Raw genomic sequence first — 19,931 nt, 5'->3', positions numbered from 1 at the left:
TATAATTGCAACGAAAGCATTTTGAACTGCCGAAATTGGTCTTTGATCCGAGGTTGTCGTCCCGGCGCGGGCTGTTGGTATAGTGGCCCAACATCTCGGTACGTGCACTAACTGCTTCCCGTAATCCGGGGACTACAAGCTTAATTTTGGTCGGTTGATCAGTTATGACCTACCTTGCAAGGCCCGACAAGGACAAGCTAAAGTTGGAGGTTAGCAAGTAAGGTTAACGGAAAAAATAAGCTAATGTCACAGGCGCCCTTTAGCCCAGATCAAGCGAACCAAAACTTTATCCCCTCATCCAGATCGTCGTTGGCGCGTCACCGAGCGTTATCAGTCGCGATGAGACTCGGTTAAGCTGCCCTTAGCGTGGCACCGTCGTCTTCAGGTTCAATACAAGCATCTACTGTGTGCAACAGGGAAATTGAAGGGGCAAGTCAGCCAGGTTACTTCCATGTAAAAAGGTACGGGGTGCGACAATTAAACTTATTGAAGTAGGGAATGGATACAAGCCTCAAAGAGCCTTTTGGGTTGAACATGCAAACATTGCATTAATATGCGCGAGAGCCAATGAATGGTATTTTGGTTGGCTTGACCAGTTATGTAGGTAACCAATTGTTAGGATGTACAGGGCAACCAATATGCTAGACAACAGAGCTTCGATTATAAGACCTCTGCGTTTATCATCTTTTGTTCTGCATCATATGCACGCACTGACACTTTCAATCGCATAGCAGTACCATTATTCCATGGATATGCAAAATTTGCGAACATCCCTTATAGCGATGATTGCAGTTCATGAAATTTGCACTCCAAAGACACCGAGTTCCGACCAAGAGTGTGACCCTGCGACTTAAAATAGAAGAAAAAAAAAGAAAAAAACAACAGCAGCGTAAACCTTCAACATCAACACAAAGACTATTGAGAAAAAGCTTTGGAGCTTTGTGTTGTCGGGGTTTTCCGAGAGGCGCGCGCCGAATTTACTTGGGCGCGATCCTGAGGCGCGGCTGAGAATCTTGAATACTGTTTGGTATCCAAGTCAGAACCGAGCCCCAACTCCTCCCGGACACTATATTAGTGTCAGCTCAGAGACTAGCTGACGAGATCCCGGTTCATGTGCTGTGATATGGCGATGTGCGATTTAATTTCCCTGGGGCTGAAAGGCCCACGACGCTAAAGAATCTAGACCAGAAGGGCCCAGCGTGATACGCCACATAGCTGTGGTCCAGGCTATCTGCCCCCAGGAGGGGAAACTTACTCTTGTTGTAGGGTAAGCAAGCAGGATGGGCCGATGCGATGGGACACAAAGTATATAGTTCCTTCCATGCCTTGGAATGTTGATTGTTACTGGCCACCCTGTCAAGCATCAACCCAGAATACCCAAATCTATTGATTCATCATCCACTCTTTACATGCACCATGAAGACTTCAATCATCACCGCCCTTGCCGTCTTTTCATGGTCACATGCCGTCAGTGGAGTTCAGATACCTCGTGGCGGCTCCAATCAATGTGCCCTACGGAACAAGAAGCTGCTTAACAGCCCGGAGCTAGAGGTCTTGCTTGCCGACTGCTCCAGCTTCCTGGTGAATACCGCCGCGCCCGCGACAGTGTAAGTTTGCCAACAAGATCGCCGACGCCGGATGTACTGGATAGGACGACTGGCTGGTCACGCTTTGTATATCAATGCCAATAACTACAACCGCTAACATGTGTTCACCAAACAGAACCACGACCAAAACATCCCTCGCAACCACCACCGCTCTAACTGCCACGACCACATTCACCACAAGCACATTTACAACCACCGTCACGTCACCCAGGAAGCGCGGCGCTCCCCCACCGGCCCACGCCCGCATCCCCAAGTACGCGGCCGCTCTATGCCCAGACTCGGCGGCTTACCGGTCCGCCTGCTCGTGTTTGGGGGTTACGGCACGCACGACGACGGCGGGGCCGGCGCCCACCGCAACATCCCTGACGACGTCGACGGCGACCGTCACGCAGACGTCGACTGCGACATCGGTAGCGGTGTTCACCGCTGTCGTAAACACCTGCACACCCAACGGTAGCTCCTGCGACTTGAATGACCCGGGGGCGTGCTGCTCCTATATCTGTTGCAACCGGGTGCAGCAGGAGGGAGGACCTTATTGCTGCGGAGGATTCATGGTGTGACGAGGCGACTAGTTGTGATGGGGTTTCGTTTCAAGGAAGATAAACAAATCACGGAATTCCCTCGCAGAATTCGAGGTGTCGAGAGGAGATTGGGATGCAGTGGGGGTCTAGGCGAATGAGGAAGGCCCTGAAAGCGCACAAGTTGCACCGCCCGGAAACACTCGACTTTCTGGTTGTTCTTCAGAATAAGTAGGAGAGATTTTGGACATCAAGTAGTGTGTAATGTCGTTAGCATAGAGCTTTAATAGCAAATCCTATTTTTATATAGAAGGACTGGCTATTTGTGATCTGTAATTTCAAGCTTCTGCTATAGCGACTCTAATAGGGTTATGGAAAGCAGTAAGAGCGGCTCCAGTGACTGTAGATAAAGATGCAACTACGAGGCGAAGGGATAGATATTAGGCTACTTTAAGCTCAGCAGCGCTCCGAAAACAGCATATCGACAATACATCTCATGAATGGAAGAGACGCCATTTAGGGTGATCCGGCGCACAAGGTTAAGTGGCATGTGATTGAGTATTGAGGAAGTAACCACTAAAGCCGAGGCATGCCGAGAATACCTTCGCATATCAAGATTTATGACACCATACCAGTCGCTATGGGCTCCGACCCACAGGTTGGTACGGGGGAGATTAAGGCCCGTATTCGAACAGGGCTGAAGCCTGTGATGATATGAAGTCTACTATAGTAAAAAAGGTGTACTACGTACCACGTAGCCCATACCACCTGGTGGGGTAACAATGCTCCGATGGAGTTCTGAACCTTGATTAATATTGTCTCCGATTGGGGGTGGAATCTATGGGATAATGCTCTCCCACAAAGCTGTGTGTCAACCAGGAATAATAGTAACCTGTGTGCAAAAGGCCTTCTAGGATGGGTACCGAAAGCCGCTACTGAGCCCGTCGCGGTTTTACTCATTTGGATATTGAGGCCGTTGGTCGTTGGGATGCATGGCGAGCGCTATTTATGGTAGGTAGGTACCTATTCTCTCATGAGAAAAGACAAAATACAAACACGCGGTTCTTGATTAGAACGGCATAACCAGGCCTTTCCCTCTGTGTGACCTTGACTGAAAAATGCAAGCCTGTGCTGTTAAATTTGGAATAGATTTGTGCAACTGACAAACAGGCGAGACAATTCGGAGAGAACCAGCGAAATACAGACTCCCGCCGGTTCCGGTGGTTGCGCCTGTATTGGACTTTAACCTTTCAGGGGCGCCCAACTCTCTTTGCCACAAACCCCACAGGAACCAAGCCGGGGAAATGACAGCCTACCACCGATCGTGCTCCGCCGTGGCCCACTTGCTTACTCCCCTTTGCAGACCTGCCATGTGACGTGCGCAGCTATTGGTTTTGCCCAAATTCGGCTGTTTTTTCCGGGCTGACGGTCCCGGACCGCATAGGAAGAGAAGGGGGCCTTATTCGAAGCCACCTCCGTTGCCAAGCTATATAAATCGAGATCCGGACTAGCCTGTCGAGACGATCATTTGTTACCTTTACTCACCCACCACAGCTTCCAGCGCGTTTACCACCACACTCATTTGTTAGCCCAACTAGACTAGCATAGACATTCGTTGTAACAAACACATTCGTTTCAGGCCCTCAGATCAAGCCTGCAGCACCACCAAGAAAAGAAACTACAAAAAATGGTTTCGCTCAGGTTCATCAGCCTCCTCGCCGTCGCCGGCCTCGTCGCCGCCAGCCCCGTGGCCGAGATCAGCCCTCGCCAGGATTCCACTCCGCTTCCCTGCCCCGCCTGGAACCCGGCCATGGGTGCAGCCCCAGATGGCCAGTACTGCTGCTGGTATGCATTTGACGTCAAAGCTTGCGTGAGTCTTGACCCCGCTTGACATTACAATTCTCTACATTCTTTGTCAATTTTCATTTGCTCCTACGCTTGATGCTTGCTCGTGTCCTTTTGTTCTTGTCTTTTCTTTTTCTCCCTCTTTTCATAAAAACGTCATTTGGACCTGTTGCTAACCTGTGGATATCGGCGGGGGCTAACCCCTCCCGCCCATCAATCTTTCATACAGTGCAACCGCTGGAAAGGCAAGCCCGTCTTCGACGGCATTCTTGACTGCGACAGCAAGTGGTGGGCGACTGGTGCCGGTTGGCAAGCCTACAGTAGCTGCCCCGGGCTGGACCCCACCAAGTGCGAGTCCAAGCCATAAATCTTGGGCAACATTTTGGGGCACGAGAAGTTGTAACGAGTATCTCGACTTACTTTGCCCAGTAATAATGTTTAAATATGTGTTTTCAGTGACCAGTCTCCAAATATCTGTTCATGTTGCGTCTCGGCTCCAATACAGTGGCGTTTGTACCCAAGACTTATCGTTATCCCATGTTCGTCTGTATAATGCATCAATCGGCGTCGTCAGCTTATGTTCTACGTGCCAGCAATACACAACAAGCTCCTTGGGCCTCCTTGCGCCTGTCTACAATGGAGATAGCCGGCCTGGGAACGCCATGGCCGACAGACTGTTGTAAACTTGATGTTAATTTTCTAACTAGCTGGAAGCTTGTCGACTCAATACAGAGTGTTGTATGTAAATGGTAGATACCTAGATATATTTACATGTCTCATACGACAGAATGACTGCCTCCCTCTCCTTGGCCAGATCTTCACAGTTTAATTACCATTGTCTGTCATATGCTCTTTCTCAAAAGTTTCCCCTGGTTTTGTCACGCCTTATGGCCAGAGCACCAGATTGCGACCTGGGGACGAAGAAGCGGTCGTCATTCCATTCTTGCGGCAGATGGAAGCATGAGCCTGTCTCAAGAGCATTGATGGTCTGTGACATTTCAAGCTTCGTTAGTCTCTTTGGATGCGTTTGAGGGCAGGAACACCAAGTATAAAGCAACAATCAGTAGGCCAGGTATCTACTTACACCACTCGTTCAAGACGGTGCAGGTTCCCTCTATGCAAGAGCTCGGGCCTGACCAGTTATCTGCAAACAAAGGGGCACGATTTGTCAGTCTTCCTTCAACTCGTCAAGAAAAGCACAAGCAGACACAAGGGGAGCAACTCACTTCCGCCGCATTGTCCATAGCGAGTCTGTCCCGGCTGTGCAGGCGGCTGCGTCGTCGTCGCCGGGGGCTTGGTGGTCGTGACTGGCGTCGTAGTAGGGGGCCTCGTCGTAGTGGGAGTGGTCCCCGGGGTGGTGGGAGGTCGCGAGGTGGTGCCGGGCACTCCGGGGTCCGGCGCAGAGCCACTGCCGTCCCCGATGGCGGTGGTGATGGTCCCGGTCTCGATGTACACGCCCGAGAAGTAAAAGTCCTCAACGGCGTCCGGGTAGCCACTGCGCGGCAGCTCGAGCACGCCGACGTGCCAGTCGGCGCCGTTGCTCGAGGTGCTCACCGACACGGGGGCGACGATCCTCTGGAGCGGGCTGGCGCCGGTGGAGTGCCAGAAGCCGACCGTGTTGGCGGCAAAGTCGATCTCGTAGGCGACGTTGTGCCAGACGTCGGCGGCCCAGTCCACGCTCCACTTTGTCTGCTGGTTGACCATCCACCGCAGGGCCGGGTCCGAGGTGCCCGGGGCGCCCGACAGCCAGCCGCTCTTGAGCTCGGTGAAGTGGCTCTCGAAAAAGGCGATCTGGTGCTCGCGCGTGGTGGCGGGGGCGTTGACGTCGGACCGCTTGATGCTAAAGTGGTAAAACACCTTGCCCTGGTTGATGGCGGCCGTGGTCTGCGGGATGAGCTCGATGCGCCGCATGTTCTGCCCGTTCCAGTACGCGGTCGAGTCGAGCGTCAGCTTGGCGCCCTGCTTGGACGTCGTGTCGGCCGGGTTCTTGTGGCTGGGCGACAGGTTGACGTAGCTGGTGACGGGGCTGGATCCGTGGATGTAGTACTGGTAGGACCCGACCTGGTTGCCCCACGACCACTTGTTCAGGTCCGCCGCCGAGGTCATGTCGTTGAAGCGCCCATCCCAGATCACGGTGCCGGCGACCACGCCTCCCGTCAGGGAGAGCGCGGCGGTGCAGATGGACAGCCTCATGGTGTGTGTCTTGCGGGTGGGATCACGAAAAAAAAGGGGAGGGGATGATGGAGGGGGATCGGGATTGGCGTGAACCGGCCAAGTCTTAGCGGCTTACTTGGCATGTCAGGGGGGGCCAAGTGTCGCTTTTAAAGCTTGTGGGATCTTGTCATTCGCCGCAAGTCTTGTCGGACGTGTGGAGTTTTGCTGGGCGCCATGGCCGCGTTGCATTCATCGTCGCGACTGCAATATTTTTTGCTTCGTTGTTCAGTTGTTTAAATTCTGTCTATTCTCCCCTCAACACGGCCCGTGGCTCCGACTACGCGGTCACCTGGTCCGCGACCAACATGGAAGAAACGCAATCAACAGAGTGGTTCACGCAGAGCGCAATCCTGGTAAAGACGGGTGCTAGCTGCTTCTTGTAATTAATGTTCGGCAGCCGCCCCCCCAAGTTCAGCGGGGCCAGTGTGGCGGTAGGGGAAGCGCCCTCCCTGCTTCCGAATCTGTGCATCGGGGTTGGGTGGGCTTTCAACGGGTGCGCCCTCACAAGCGGAGGCTAGCCCTCCGAGATTGGTTGTTTCGGAGTCCGGGGAAGTGCAGATTTGGCAGGATGGGGGGCGCCAAGCAGACCTAATCTACAAATGTCCCTGTCGGTTATTATTAAACAGGATGGAGGGTGACAGTCGCGAATAAAATGGAACCATTAGCGGGTGGCTTTTGTCGGGTGAATGAGCCACCTTGCTACTTTGAGTTAGTGGTTCTGTACATACTGATCTGTCGCTGGGTTGCAGCGCTAGACTAAGGAAACTTCCTGGTAGACCGAATTGAACTTTACCCATTTGTCCATGGACCATTCGCGATTTTTTGTTCTCTCTCATCACGTTCATCCCTTCAGCTATCATACGAACTTCACAGTCAGACTGGTCGAAATAAACTGCACAAAACACTTCCCCAAGTGATCACAAGCATCCTCCACCATTCATGGGTCAGACCCACCTTTGTTAGCGATTCACACCCAAACACACCAATAAGCTTAACAGCTGAAGAATTTTCGCCCTCCGGGCGCCGGTCGTCATGGCCTCACCAGAGGTCTCAAACCGCCGCGCGCGCCCGCAGAGCACGCCGCAGGCTTTGCCGCAGGGCCAGGCCGAGTCAGGACACGTATCTCTCGACACGCGCACCGCTAACGCGCCTGAGCCGGCTGGCCGCGGAAGGTACTCCAGCCTCCCGGCCCTGGCCATCAAAACATTGCAGCAGGAGTTGGAAAACGTGGAAATAGTCGGCAGCTGGCTCGAAGAGGTCTTTGCAGCCAAGCTCGAAAGTTTACAGGCCCCGGAGGACGCCGCGCTTAGGAGAATTGTTCTTGAACTTGACGACGTGATCAGCGGCTGGTTCCTCAGTCGCACCCTCCCTGAAAAAGAGCGTTCGCGCTCCCCGTCGCGTTCGCCGACCAGTTCCAGCGAAAGGCGCAGCATTTTAATTACGAGGACGGGCACGGCGTCGTCGGCCTCTAAAGGCAGAGGCACGCCCACTAACAAATCGGTCACATGGGCCGAGCGAGCCGCCACGCCACCAGCGGCGGCCCCAACGCGAATTTTAACCCCGGCCACGCGCTCGTACCCGATACGTACGACGCCCGGCAATGCACCTGACAGCTCCGCAACTCCCTCCCAATCGGGCCGGGACCGCTCCCAAGCCCCGAAACGTTTGACAGAACAGCCGTCCAACCGCATCCTGATCCGCGTAAATGACAAATTGCGGATGGTGACGAGGGAGCCATACGCGGTAACGACCAAATTGGCCGAGTTGGTCTCGGTGCCACACAGTGAAATCCCAAACGCCAAGCGTACCCCCACGGGCTGGGGTGTTACGGTGGCCTCTGAGGAAACACGGCAAAAACTCCTCAACCCCAGCGCGGTCAAGGCCATTATGGACGCATTGGACGCGCGGGAAGTCACTGTCCCGACAACCTGGCACACATACGCCGTTTCTGGAGTGCCCCGAACGCTCAATTGCCTGGACGGAAGAAAGGACGTACATGAGGTAATCCAGGAGGAGATTACCGTGGCAGCAGGCCAGCAGCCAGTTAACTGGCATATTTCCAAACATGGTTACGACCCACATACGGCTGAGGGCACGTGGATAGTGTCCTTCCTTCAACCCGTAAAGCCCTTTCAGCTTTTTGGAGTGTCGAAACGTGCGCGGAAGGTTGAAAAATCACGCAAAATTACACACCACCACGACGGTTGCCAGGGATATTGCGAAATACGTCGCTGCGTACGGCAAGCGCGTTGCGGCATATGTGGTGAAGCAAAACATGCGACAGAGGAAGAGCCGTGCAAGGCAGCCCCCAAATGCGTTAATTGCCACGGCCATTTCCCATCCGGACATGAGAATTGCCCTGCCCGACCCTTGGTGGTAAATGGGAAGCTTGAACGACCTTCACAGCGTAAACTTAAGGGGATTCGCAGAATCGGACGTGCCAACCGTGCCGCGATTATCAACGACCGGGCCGAAACGGCCCGCCGAGAGCCAGCACCTGCAATCCCGGTCCTAAGCACCTCATCGCAGCATTCGCAAACCTCGAGCTCCCGATCGAGCATTTCAAACAAAAGAGCGCGGCCATGCGAGGCGGCAGGGGCGGACATCCGTAACTTCCTGCAGGCTGAACAGGAACGCGTGCACGACGAAATCGTTTGGGCAGCCGAAATGGAGGAGGACGCAGCGGCTGCCGAACCTTGCCCCGCTGATGGGATAGACTTGGAAGCAACCCGTCGATTAATATGACGAAATACTCGCTCGGCAATATGCAGCGGGAATGCCTCGACGTAGTTTGGGCCAACGTAGGTAAAAGGATGGGTGTGCATCTGAGCCTATTGGAGTTGTGCCACCAGAGAAAGGTGGACCTGGTTAACGTTCAAGAGCCATGGTGCGGGCTAAATACGACTACACAAACGCACCCGGGCTATGATGTTTTTGCGCCAGTGGACGAATGGCACGCCAACACTTACGAAGCCATGACTGGGCTCCGGCCCCGGGTGCTCACCTACGTCAAGAAGGGGGCAGCCCTAAGGGCCGCACAACGACGGCTACCGCAGGGCCAAAATACGCGGGACATACTCTGGCTCGAAATTAACGGAATATTGTTTGTTAACGTATATAGGGCTCCGGGCACTGAAGCCGCGCTGGAAATGGTATGCAATACCGTGCCAAATGGACCCACGGTGCTAGGCGGCGATTTTAACGTAGCGGCTGCTGCATACCAGCCGGGCCGGGGGGAATGGCGCAGTGGTTAAGCGCCATGGCTGTTACTTGAGTAACGTAGGTTCGAATCCTGCTCCCTCCACCTCCTCCCCGCTTACCCGTGGCAAGGATAACCCGGCTGGCTATCGACAACAACCACCCGCCTGTGCCGTCGAGCCCACACTTGTTGGGAACTTCGTCTCCATGGCTACAAACGACCGACAGCTCCGCTGTTTGGACACAGGCCCCTCTCGATGAAGAGCCGTCAACTGCCGTCAGACGAATCCTCCGTGCGCCTGAAGGCACGGGGTCGCGTCAGTGAACAAACCTGTAAGCAGGACCGGGCACGAACCCGGTCAGGCTCGATTCGCTTCTATGCCCTTGTTTTCCGCTGTGTAAATAGAGAAAATAGAAAGCGCGCCGAGATACCCCTCGGGAGGTTGCTAACGGCCGGCTAATGAGCCGGGCCGAGCCCGGCGTTAAATAATACTACTACTACTACTACTACTAATACCAGCCGGGCCGCGCAAACGCACGCGGAGGGGACCAACTGACGGCATGGGCGCAAGCCCAGGGGATGAGTTTTACAGGAAATATCGGCGTGCCCACCCACCGCGACGGGGGTTTACTGGATATGGTCTTTTCCAACCTCCCCAGCACAATAACTGTGGTTGACAGCAGTCTTTACACAGGCTCCGACCACGAATCCCTTTATACCACGCTGCGGACGCGCGGCGCCCCCCGCCCGGAGGCGATCAACGTTTCGGTTAGGGACGACCGGTTACCAAAGTTCGCGGAGCTACTTGCTTTTGGCATGCAAGACATGCCGGACCCGGGATCCGCGGCCGATGGCTACGCATTGGACGCGTGGGTAGCTGAATTTACAACTTTATGGGAGCAAGTGACGTGGGTCGTGGGTACGCCGGCGGGAAAAAGGGACAGCTCGGCTCCCTGGTGGACCGAAAACTGCCAGCGGCTCTGGTCCGAATTCCAGCGGGTTAAACGGAGCGCTGTAAATAGGGCAGACGCCTCTGCCGAGGAAAAAGCCTATACGAAAGGGGTGCGGGCCGCGAAGCGGGAGTACTGGAGGCACCGGATCGACCAACTGCGCGACGATAAGGATTTGTGGAACATGGTGGGCTGGCTGGGAGCCGGACCACGCCTCCGGTCCCCGCCGCTGGTTATTAACGGCGAGCAAGTGAGCGAGCCTTTAGCAAAAGCGGAAGCACTGCAACGGGAGGTGCTTGGCCGATTTTCGGCGGAGGATGACCTGCAGGGAGACCCCTTGGAGGCCTGGTCGCCGGACGAGGCTAAAATCCCTTGGGACACCCAGGTTAGTGCGGAAGAGGCGGAGCGCTCCTGCATTGGGGTTACGAGCACGTCCCCGGGCATCGACGGAATGACCGTCCGGCTACTAAAAGCCGGATGGGCTTCGTTGGCCGAGCCGGTGCGCAGGCTCTACCAACGTTGCCTGGAACTCGGACATTTCCCAGCGCCTTGGAAGAAGGCCGAAGTCGCGATGCTACCGAAAACGGGGAAGAAAGACCGGAGCAGCGTTCGATCCTGGCGGCCTATAGCCCTCCTCTCCTGCATCGGAAAAGGCCTCGAGAGGCTCGTTGCACGCCGGATAGCTTGGGCCATACACGACAACGGGCTCCTTAGCTGCACCCACGGCGGTGCCCTACCCAAACGATCGGCGACGGATCTGGTTTGTGCCCTCGCCCACGATATCGAGCAGGCTTTAGCTCGCGGGGAGGAAGTTACCCTTGTCGCATGCGACGTCCAAGGCGCCTTCGACGCCCTCCTCCATGGGCGATTAATACGGAAAATGCGGAGCCTTGGGTTTAGTAAAATGCTCCTCAGGTTCGTGATTAACTTTTTAAACGACCGCCAGGCCCGAGTCCGGCTGGAGGGTACGACCACGGGCTTTAGGCGGCTTGGGTGCGGCACCCCGCAAGGGTCTCCCCTTTCCCCGATCCTATATATGCTATATTTGGCGTATCTCGTCAAAAACGGTACGAAGTGGCGGTTGGCATACGCAGACGACGTGCTTACATGGAAATCGTCACCCTCGTTGGAGGAAAACGTACGTTGGCTGGAAGATAAACTCCGGGATATGCACGAAATTGCGGCGGAAGAGAAGATCCACTTTGCAGCGGAAAAGACAGAGGTGATCCATATCACTAAGAAAAGGCACGGTCGCAACCCGGAAATCCGGATTAATGGTAGAACGGTTACCCCGGTCCAACTACCGGGCGGTCGACGCGGACAAAGCGCCTCCGGGGCCGAGCGCTACCCGGGCATGCGTTGGCTTGGTTTTTGGTTCAGCCGACGGCTAGACGGGCGCCGCCACGTGGCCGAAAGGGCTGCCAAAGCAATGGCGGTCGCTGCCCACCTCAAGAGCTTTGGGGCAGTAAGATACGGACCGCCTGCGGCTGCACTTCGCAAGGCAGCGGTGGCATGCGTGGGTTCCTCGGCCACCTACGCAGCCGAGGCATGGTACAACCCAGCGCACAAGCAAAGAGGACTCCTCAAAGCATTGAACAAACCGCTGGTTTTAGCGGCACGGGCAATCCTCCCGGCGTATAAAACCACCCCCTCGTCCACTGTTCTCAGGGACGCAGGACTACCCTCGGCCCGCGTCGCGCTGGCCTACACCCGCCTGAAATACGGCGCCCGACTAAGGCTCGCGGACAAGGGGCACCCCCTTGTCAGCCGCCTGCGTGAAACACCTCGTGCCCGCAACTCGGGCCATTCGGCCACGACCCTGCAAACGGCTGCACAACTTCTCCCGCGGATCCGGAGACTAGAGTTGCGCGCACCTCGCAATGCCCCGGATTCTCGCACTGACCCCACCGGAGGAGTCCCGAAAGAGGAAGCGGCCCGCCGCTTTATCAAATGGCTGGACATGGTATCACCTGACGATATCGTGGTATATACGGATGGTTCGGAAAAACACGAAAACAACTGCGTCCAAATAGGGTACGGATGGGCCGCTTTTAGGGCGGGCCTGGAATTTGCCGCAGGCTCCGCATCTATTACGCCGGAAAGCCACGTTTTCGACGCCGAGGCGATTGGCGCCCTAAAAGGGCTACAGGCGGCAGCCAAGGCCCAGCCAGGCGCCCGGATCTGGATTTGTGTGGACAGCACCTCGGTTATTTGGGGTCTTAGAGGCGACGCGCCGCGTTCGTCCCAATGGGCCTTTCTGGAGTTCCATGACCTTGTCGATCTACTCCGAAAACAAGGTACCGAGGTTCGGGTCCGTTGGTGCCCTGGGCACCAGGGAATCCCGGGAAACGACCGGGCTGACGAGCTGGCCAAGGCCGGCTCCGCCGGACCGCCGGACCCAGACCCGAGGGCTCAGCAAACCACGTATAGCGGTGCCGGCACGGTCCTCAGAGCCATTCTTTCGAATATAGAGAAGGACTGGTGGCGTAAAGAACTCTGTGAACGGTCCCCCGCATATAGGGAATGGAAATTCCAATACACACCGAGAAAGGAGCCCGAGGAACTGCGTTTGCCAAGACCCCTACTGGGCCATTATTTGGCCATGAGGACCGGCCACGGCGATTTCAAGGCCTACCATGACCGTTTCAACCACCAGGATGCAAACACCTCGTGTGCCTGGTGCTGGAAGCGGACCTCCCCTGAGCACCCGGTGCACTGCCGCTATTCGCGGGCGGTGTGGAGAAACTGGCCGTGGCTTGATAACGAGCGGCCGGTCGGGCCGCCAGACCGCGCCCAACGCCGCAAATTCTTCCAGACAAGCCTCGGGCAACCGAAAAGCTTTGAGGCGTTTTCGATAGCCACCAACTACTTCAGCGCCCGCCCCAGAGCGGCCCGCCAGCGCCCCGCGCGCCACGAACGCACTTTACGCCTAGGGACACCGATCGTAAACGACTCGAACTCTGACGAGGAATAGACTTACTGCCTTTTCACCCACACTTCACGGCACAAGCCGTCAGACGAACCCTCCGTGCACCTTAGGCACGGGGTCGCGTCAGTGAACTAACCCCCTAAGCAGGACCGGGCCCGAACCCGGTCAGGCACGATCCGCCTCTGCCCTCCTTGTTTTCCCCCTGTGTAAATAAAGAAGATAGAACGCGCGCCGAGATACCCCTCGGGAGGTTGCTAACGGCCGGCTAACAAGCCGGGCCGAGCCCGGCGTTAACTAATACTACTACTACTACTACTTCCCCAAGTGATCAGGTTTAAAGAAAGTCAATAATGCTAGCCGACAGCGAGCTATCTATTCTAGCAAAGAATGGAAAAAGAGCAAAGTTACGACCGAGAAACAACGGAAAACCGTGACAGAATCTAGCGACAAAAAGGAGCGACTGTTGTTTCCCAAATTCCACCAATGCCCACACATCCCCTCAGAATGAAACGTTTCCCCCTGGGATCATCACACATCCTCAATCTTCCCAGCCTACAAGCACTGGCTGTAGTACTGGTTGGACACCTTGCAGGTACCCTGAGCACAGGTCTTGGGGCCAGTCCAGCCCTCGCCGCCGCACTGGCCATAAAGGGGAGCACCGGAGCCGGAGCCGCCACCGCCACCGCCGCCGTTGGAGGGAGGGTTGGAGGGAGGGTTGGAAGGGTTGGAGGAGCCGTTGTCGGCCCAGACGGCGGGACCGGGCATGACGTAGCGGGCCGGGTTGTTGGTCCACTTGTTGTAGGCGATACCGGGGTCGCTGGCCTTGTACAGACCAGGGATCTTGACCAAGGGGCCGGGCGAGCCGCCTCCGGGACCCTCGACCTTGAACTGGGCGCACTCCATGTAGAACTGGCCCTTGCCGACGTGCGACTCGTGGATGGCCAGGTGCTCGACGCGGACCAGGTACTCTCCCGGCGGGGTGCGGGGAGGGATGGTGAACTCGATGCGGTCCTTTTGCCACGTGCACCAGGCGCCGTCCGAGTTGGGCTGGCCGCCGCACAGGCCCGTCTCGTAGGCCTTGAACCAGTCTCCGCTGCCGTCGTAGCTGGCCACGGACCCGGGCGCCTTGGACATGTAGACGAAGCCCGGGCCGGGGTGCTCGATGAACTCGTTGTACCAGAGCTTGAAGCCGATCTTGTCGCCGGCCTTGACCGTCAGCGTCTGCGTGCCGCTGTTGGCCCGCGCGCCCGTGTTGCAGCGCAGGTCGGGCGAGTTGACTATGTCGTTGGTGAAGGACGGCATGTACGTGTTGCTGTTCTTGCGGATGTACGTGTAGTCGCCACCCTTTTGCACGCCGTTGACGAAGACGATGCTGAAGATGTAGTGCGCCTGCGCGGCCAGCGGAGCCGCCAGCAGGCTGAGGAAGGTTGTCGACTTCATGATGGGCGGGGGGAGGGGCGCAAAGTGGCAATGAACCAGCAAAGGGACGGGGATGGAGGCAAAGGTAATGAGCCGAAGCTGGGAGGGATGAATGAATGACGTGCCGGAGCGGTGCCAGAAAAGACCAGAATTGAGAATGAATAAACCGTTCAAACGTTCCTTCTTATAGATGTTTTCCATCCGTGAGGTTTCCTTCTCTTGCTTTTTGCTCGACCCATAAGGTCGTGGGCTAGGCTCCGTCTTGGCATCCCTCCCTTCATTTTCTCGCGACGCCCAGATGACGGCAAGCTGCTTCTTCACCTACACACCTGTGTTTTCTTTATTTTCTTGTTGTCCCACCAATCACTTGGAATCCCATCTCGAAAATATGCGACAGGGACCCGATTGCTTGGTGGGAAATATGGCAGTCGACAGAACAATGCCAAGATTTATATATTCAAGCTTCTTCCCTTCTCCCCGTCCATCAGCACTCACGGCTTGTCACGATGCAAAGGCTTTTTTTTTAGCAACCTGGTGTGTGTCCCATTTTTGTGGACGTCCAAGTTCCGCCCTTTTTTTTTCTCCGCAATCTGCACGCTTCGCGCTGCCCTGTGGGTGGACCTTATGCCGGTAATGGTAACCACTACGCCAACCAACGGCACGGTATTGCAACCTACCACGGTCGGGGAATTTGGGGATATCGATAACGGCTGCTAAAGACCTGTCAAAAAAGCTCATCCATCTGACAGCGAGTCTCGCTCCATCTCTAAACCCCATCGAGTCATCAATGTGACGATTGTGCACTTTCGATGCGACTAACAATGACTTGGCAAAGCTCACTCAGCCTCCGAGAGGGGAGCGCGAAAGAAAAAGAAGGAAATGATTGCGAGAGCAAACGGTTGGAGACAGAAAAAAAAAACATCAACATGAGGCAGCGCAAATTTCCCTATCGCTTGGCCCGCACTGCCAAATCCCTGGTGAACATGTTTCAGTTCCCACATATCGTTTAATTTCTTTGTTTTTTTGTCTTTCTTCTATGTTTGGTGTTACAGGGCAGAATTATGCTGGTGGAGACCGTTGCGATCGGCGCCACCGCGGGGGTGCAAAAAGGTCGGGGGGGCCTGACCTGGGGGCCTAACCTAGCCCTTCTGGAAAAGCACAATGGATCATTCCGGACCTGGCCCTCCGTCGTCCGCTTCAATGTCATCTTGGCGTTTGTGCATCGCCTCCCTCACCCCTGGCTTTGCGGGAATGTCGACCCGACAAGACAAGGGTCACGGCGTCTATTCAGTGAAGAAAATATGCATCTTTTTTTCGGTGTGGTCGAGGCATCTATCTGCATTGAAACATCAGATGGGAAGTCATCTACGATTATGGTTGGTTGGTCTCGTGATGTTCTTCCCCAGATTCACAGAAAACACCACCACAAGCTCATCAAGCACGGTGGGCAAATGCTTGAAGCCATGTGCCAAGTCGGCCCTTCTTTTTTTTTGGCAAATGCGTGTACACAAAGATGCATACATCATACATGATAGATAGACGAGCAGAGTTGCATTGCCTCAAACCCCAGGTCAGCTGCAGGCATATTCATTCCGCCAGTGCGTCAAGTCCAAGTTAGGCTCCTCCGCTAATGTCCTTTGTTTCCCCGTCATATATCTTCATTTGTTCCTGTCGAGTCTGCTCAAAATCCCAACCATTCGGCTTGGACCTTCGGGTAGAAAGGAGCCTCAATGCCTCACAATTCGCTGCTGCACGGTAAATCACTCAAACAGGCAAGAGATTCGTGAGAGGCTAAGCGAACATGTTACGATCAAGGTATCGGGTAACCTGTTCTTAGGGTAAAGTACAGTGGGTTGAAGCAACTGAGCGTCTGGCTGGGTAACTGGGGTTCTCAATGACTGGGGGTGAAGTTATGATCGTTCTCAAGTAAGTATTGAGGTTAACTAGAGTTTGATTGTTGCTAAGCAATCCTAGAATCGAATCTATCTACATGGTAATGAGCGTGCCTTATATAGACTATGTTCCGAATGTGATCCCTCTTGATCTGTTTGATCTGTGATTCTCAACTGAGATTCTACAGATCATAGAGATCCATTTACTTGGCCGTTACGTGAGGTCACGTGAGATCTCGTGGCCTTGTCCTTAGGTAATCGTTGTTCTGCCGGTCGGTATCTCTTTTGGGCGAGTGTCGTCAGGAGGGGTGTGACCCCACCTGGCCTCTTTGGTACCGGCCCAACTGTCTGGTCGTAACAGAACACACGTGAAGCCGTGACATGACGTATTGAACCAACTTGATTCACTCCCATCGGGCTGCGAGTAAAAGGGGCTCACATAAGGGCCTCCCATAACCTGATGTAACACTGATTACTCAGACAGCCAGAAGACATGCTGGTGTTGTTGTCGATTGACATAGCTGTGGGTAGCTTTGATACCAGGTATTGATAGAACCTAAAACTTACCTTGAGCCAGTAGCTTGAATGTAAAGTTGCCGTGGGACTGATCTTGCCCGGTTTCCACGCCATCAGGGAGAGCCACCGTTGGACAAAACGGTGTTTACTTGCCCAGCTCCTCATTGGCACAAGAGAAATGATAAATCTAATTCACCAAGACGGTCAGACCCCATTTCGGCTTGCTACAAGAGGCCGGTCGATATCCACGTTGTCAAAAGAGGGTTTTAGCGTAGTGTCCGCCCTACTGACCAGTGACAGCACACCCTCTTCCTGCTACGAGTAAACCGCCCGAACTCGCAAAACAAATGCATCATATCATGGCTGCATGACCCTCTTCTTTTCAAACGGAGGCATAATGCCCCGGATGTGCTAATTACTGCTACAACCGGCCCGGTATCTCCTCCATCTCAAATATGTTTTGCATCGAGTGCGATGAATTCAAAGTAGAGGGTCTACGAGGCGGCACGCCCGGCCCGTTGATCAAAACCATGGGTCTCTACAAGGTCTGAGGGGATGTTGGCATTGGTGGAAATGGGAGACGACGGCCGCTCATCCATCAATGGTGCATCTGTCTTTCTCAGTGGTCCAGGAGTGATCAAGTGAGACAAACAAAGCTCGGGCCCATAAGCATGATACAGCTACCCCCAATGAAGAGTGGTCATTGTTGCTCGCATAGGTCTTTGAACCATTCATGCTCCAGCAACTCAGCCGTGGAAGGCCGCTCTTCAGCCTGCCACCGTAGCATGGACAGCACCAGCCCGACAAAAACCTCGAGTTCACCATCCGACATGTCCAGGGGCTTCCTCTGCCTCCCCTGGTACCAGATATCCCCGTATTCAAAGTCCCCAGGCTCGACCTCTTCGCCGTGCACCTCTGCAAGATTATCGATAGCATTGCCCTCGCCATCGACAAACCGGTCCGCGTCGGCCCAAGACGAGCGCAGCTCCGCGGGGAACGGACCGATACGCTGAGCCAAGTCACGCAGCAGCTGGCTCTTGGTCTGCGTCCTCTTGTCGTCATCGGGGAGCGAGAACGTCGGCTCGGCGAGCTGCCGCAGCATGACGACATGCCAAAACAGCAGGCCCAGGGAGAAGACGTCTCCGCGGTGCGAGCACGGCACGCCGTTGCCGTCCTTGCCGGGAAGCAGGCCCTCGGGCGGCGCAAAGGCGAGGGCGTTGACCAGCTTCCGGCTCTCGCACTCGGAGAACGGGCACGCGAACCCCAGGTCGACGAGGACCACACGAAAAGGGGGCGGCTTGCTTGGGGGGTCGCCACCGGGGGAGATGTGTGAGCTGTCGTCCTCGTCCGCGAGAGGGGCTCCTGCAACCGTGTAGCGGATCTCGCCATCCCGGGGCGGCTGGCGGTTGGAGCGGTGCAGGAGCTCGATCCACTCGGCTGACCTGACAAAGTTGGCCTTGTTCCAGGCGGGGGTGTGAGGCTCGGCTGATGCATCGCCCGGGTCTGCTCTGTACTCCGCCCACTGTTGCTCGGTGAGTTGCCTGCACAGCTTGGCTTGTTCCATCATCTTTGAGATTCTTGGCGAGACGGGCCTCGAGTCCTCTGATTCCGAGTCCGATCCCGAGTCTGATTCCTGCCCCTCTTTCTGGGCTGCATCATCTCCGGCGTCGCCTTCTTCACCGGATGATTCGTCCTGATCCGGCTCTCCAGCCCGCCACACATCTTGTTGAATAGCGTTCTCGCTCAGCTCAGCAAGATCCATCCGCAGGCCTAGGCAGACGTTTCCCGGCCGAACATCTCGGTGTGCCACCTGCCGAGCATGGAGATAATCCAGCCCCAGGAGGATCTGGTAGCAAGCCCTTTTTGCAAATTGGATCGACCAGCCGTCGCCCTCCGCTGCCTTGCCGACCCAGCCTTCGGAGTCGTTGAGCTCGGCGCGCCGGTCTGTTGCCTCCTCGATGACTGTCGCGAGGTTGGGGCCGAGAGGCTCGAGGACTTTGACCAGGTGAGTTTGCCCGTTTGGTCCCTTTATCTCAAAGCTGTCAAGTGCCAGCTCGACGTGACGTTTGCCAGGATGGCTCTCTTTGTGGTCGTCGTGCCGCGAACCAAGAATCTGCTCGACTGAGATCTGGTCCAGGTTGCTATATTGGGCGGAAAAGACCTTGAGGGCCACATAACGGCGCGCCTCCACACTTTTCCGTAGTAGCAGGGATCAGCGATGACGTCCATTGACACCCTGGAGACAGAAGACCTACCCTCTGTCCCTTGCTAGCCAAACAGTACACTGGCTGCCAGTGCCTAGCTTACGGAAAATATGGTAGCGGTCCTGGATTACATCGCCCAGGTGGACGGGGCAGAAGCGTCCGGCCAGATATTTCTCAGCACGTTCCTATGAAGCTTTTGTCTAAGCAGATGAATATTTACAAGAGATGGGTGGGTATTAGAAGGATTACTACTCACTCCCATGAACCGACGGTTCATCCACAAGTCTTTGTCGGTCATGACAACTAGGCGTCTGGCAATGTCGACGGGGTTAGTAGTCAATCTTTCCTGCTACAAGATGCCCTGGCCTGCAGCTTGCTGCTGGATTGCCAGTGTAAGTTATGGCAATTGTCTCTGATAGCATATACCCCACGTGAAGTCGAATTGAAGGGCACACTTGGTCTTGACACGAACAGAATGGAAGAAAATGGCGGGGTAGTCGATTCGGCTGGCTGAACTGAATTGACAGGGATTAGGTATCTAGACAAACAAGCACCAGGTACATAGCACCAACGGTGACCAACCACGAACACCAAGGGCTCACCGAGTAATGGAAGGTGAACTAAAAATGAAATAAAAT

General features: G+C 55.3%; 5 protein-coding genes and 1 pseudogene across 6 annotated transcripts; 3 read left to right on the top strand and 3 right to left on the bottom strand.

Annotated features, from left to right (window-relative positions):
* Positions 1-1,416: 1,416 nt before the first annotated feature.
* MGG_08406 (uncharacterized protein) lies at positions 1,417-2,064 on the top strand (the record flags this gene model as incomplete). The annotated part of the gene is made up of 2 exons (XM_003715604.1): positions 1,417-1,551; positions 1,723-2,064. The coding sequence occupies 2 exons, from the start codon at positions 1,417-1,419 to the stop codon at positions 2,062-2,064; spliced, it is 477 nt and encodes a 158-aa protein (XP_003715652.1).
* Positions 2,065-3,812: 1,748 nt separating this feature from the next.
* Positions 3,813-4,337, top strand: MGG_08407 (uncharacterized protein; the record flags this gene model as incomplete). The annotated part of the gene is made up of 2 exons (XM_003715603.1): positions 3,813-3,995; positions 4,200-4,337. The coding sequence occupies 2 exons, from the start codon at positions 3,813-3,815 to the stop codon at positions 4,335-4,337; spliced, it is 321 nt and encodes a 106-aa protein (XP_003715651.1).
* A 709-nt stretch (positions 4,338-5,046) lies between these two features.
* MGG_08408 (uncharacterized protein) lies at positions 5,047-6,163 on the bottom strand (the record flags this gene model as incomplete). Its single annotated transcript, XM_003715602.1, has 2 exons — positions 5,047-5,114; positions 5,197-6,163. The coding sequence occupies 2 exons, from the start codon at positions 6,161-6,163 to the stop codon at positions 5,047-5,049; spliced, it is 1,035 nt and encodes a 344-aa protein (XP_003715650.1).
* Positions 6,164-9,416: 3,253 nt separating this feature from the next.
* Positions 9,417-9,488, top strand: MGG_20040 (annotated as a pseudogene). The gene has a single exon. The product of its transcript is annotated as a tRNA-OTHER (tRNA).
* A 4,326-nt stretch (positions 9,489-13,814) lies between these two features.
* Positions 13,815-14,702, bottom strand: MGG_08409 (cellulose-growth-specific protein; the record flags this gene model as incomplete). The annotated part of the gene is made up of 1 exon (XM_003715601.1): positions 13,815-14,702. One exon carries the CDS (start codon positions 14,700-14,702, stop codon positions 13,815-13,817), a length of 888 nt encoding a protein of 295 aa, XP_003715649.1.
* A 3,087-nt stretch (positions 14,703-17,789) lies between these two features.
* Positions 17,790-19,591, bottom strand: MGG_08410 (uncharacterized protein; the record flags this gene model as incomplete). The annotated part of the gene is made up of 2 exons (XM_003715600.1): positions 17,790-19,274; positions 19,550-19,591. 2 exons carry the CDS (start codon positions 19,589-19,591, stop codon positions 17,790-17,792), a joined length of 1,527 nt encoding a protein of 508 aa, XP_003715648.1.
* Positions 19,592-19,931: the final 340 nt, after the last annotated feature.

Source organism: Pyricularia oryzae, chromosome 2 (assembly GCF_000002495.2).
Source record: "Pyricularia oryzae 70-15 chromosome 2, whole genome shotgun sequence".
NCBI classification, from domain to species: Eukaryota; Fungi; Ascomycota; class Sordariomycetes; order Magnaporthales; family Pyriculariaceae; genus Pyricularia; species Pyricularia oryzae.
This window is presented reverse-complemented; position numbering and strand designations above follow the sequence as displayed.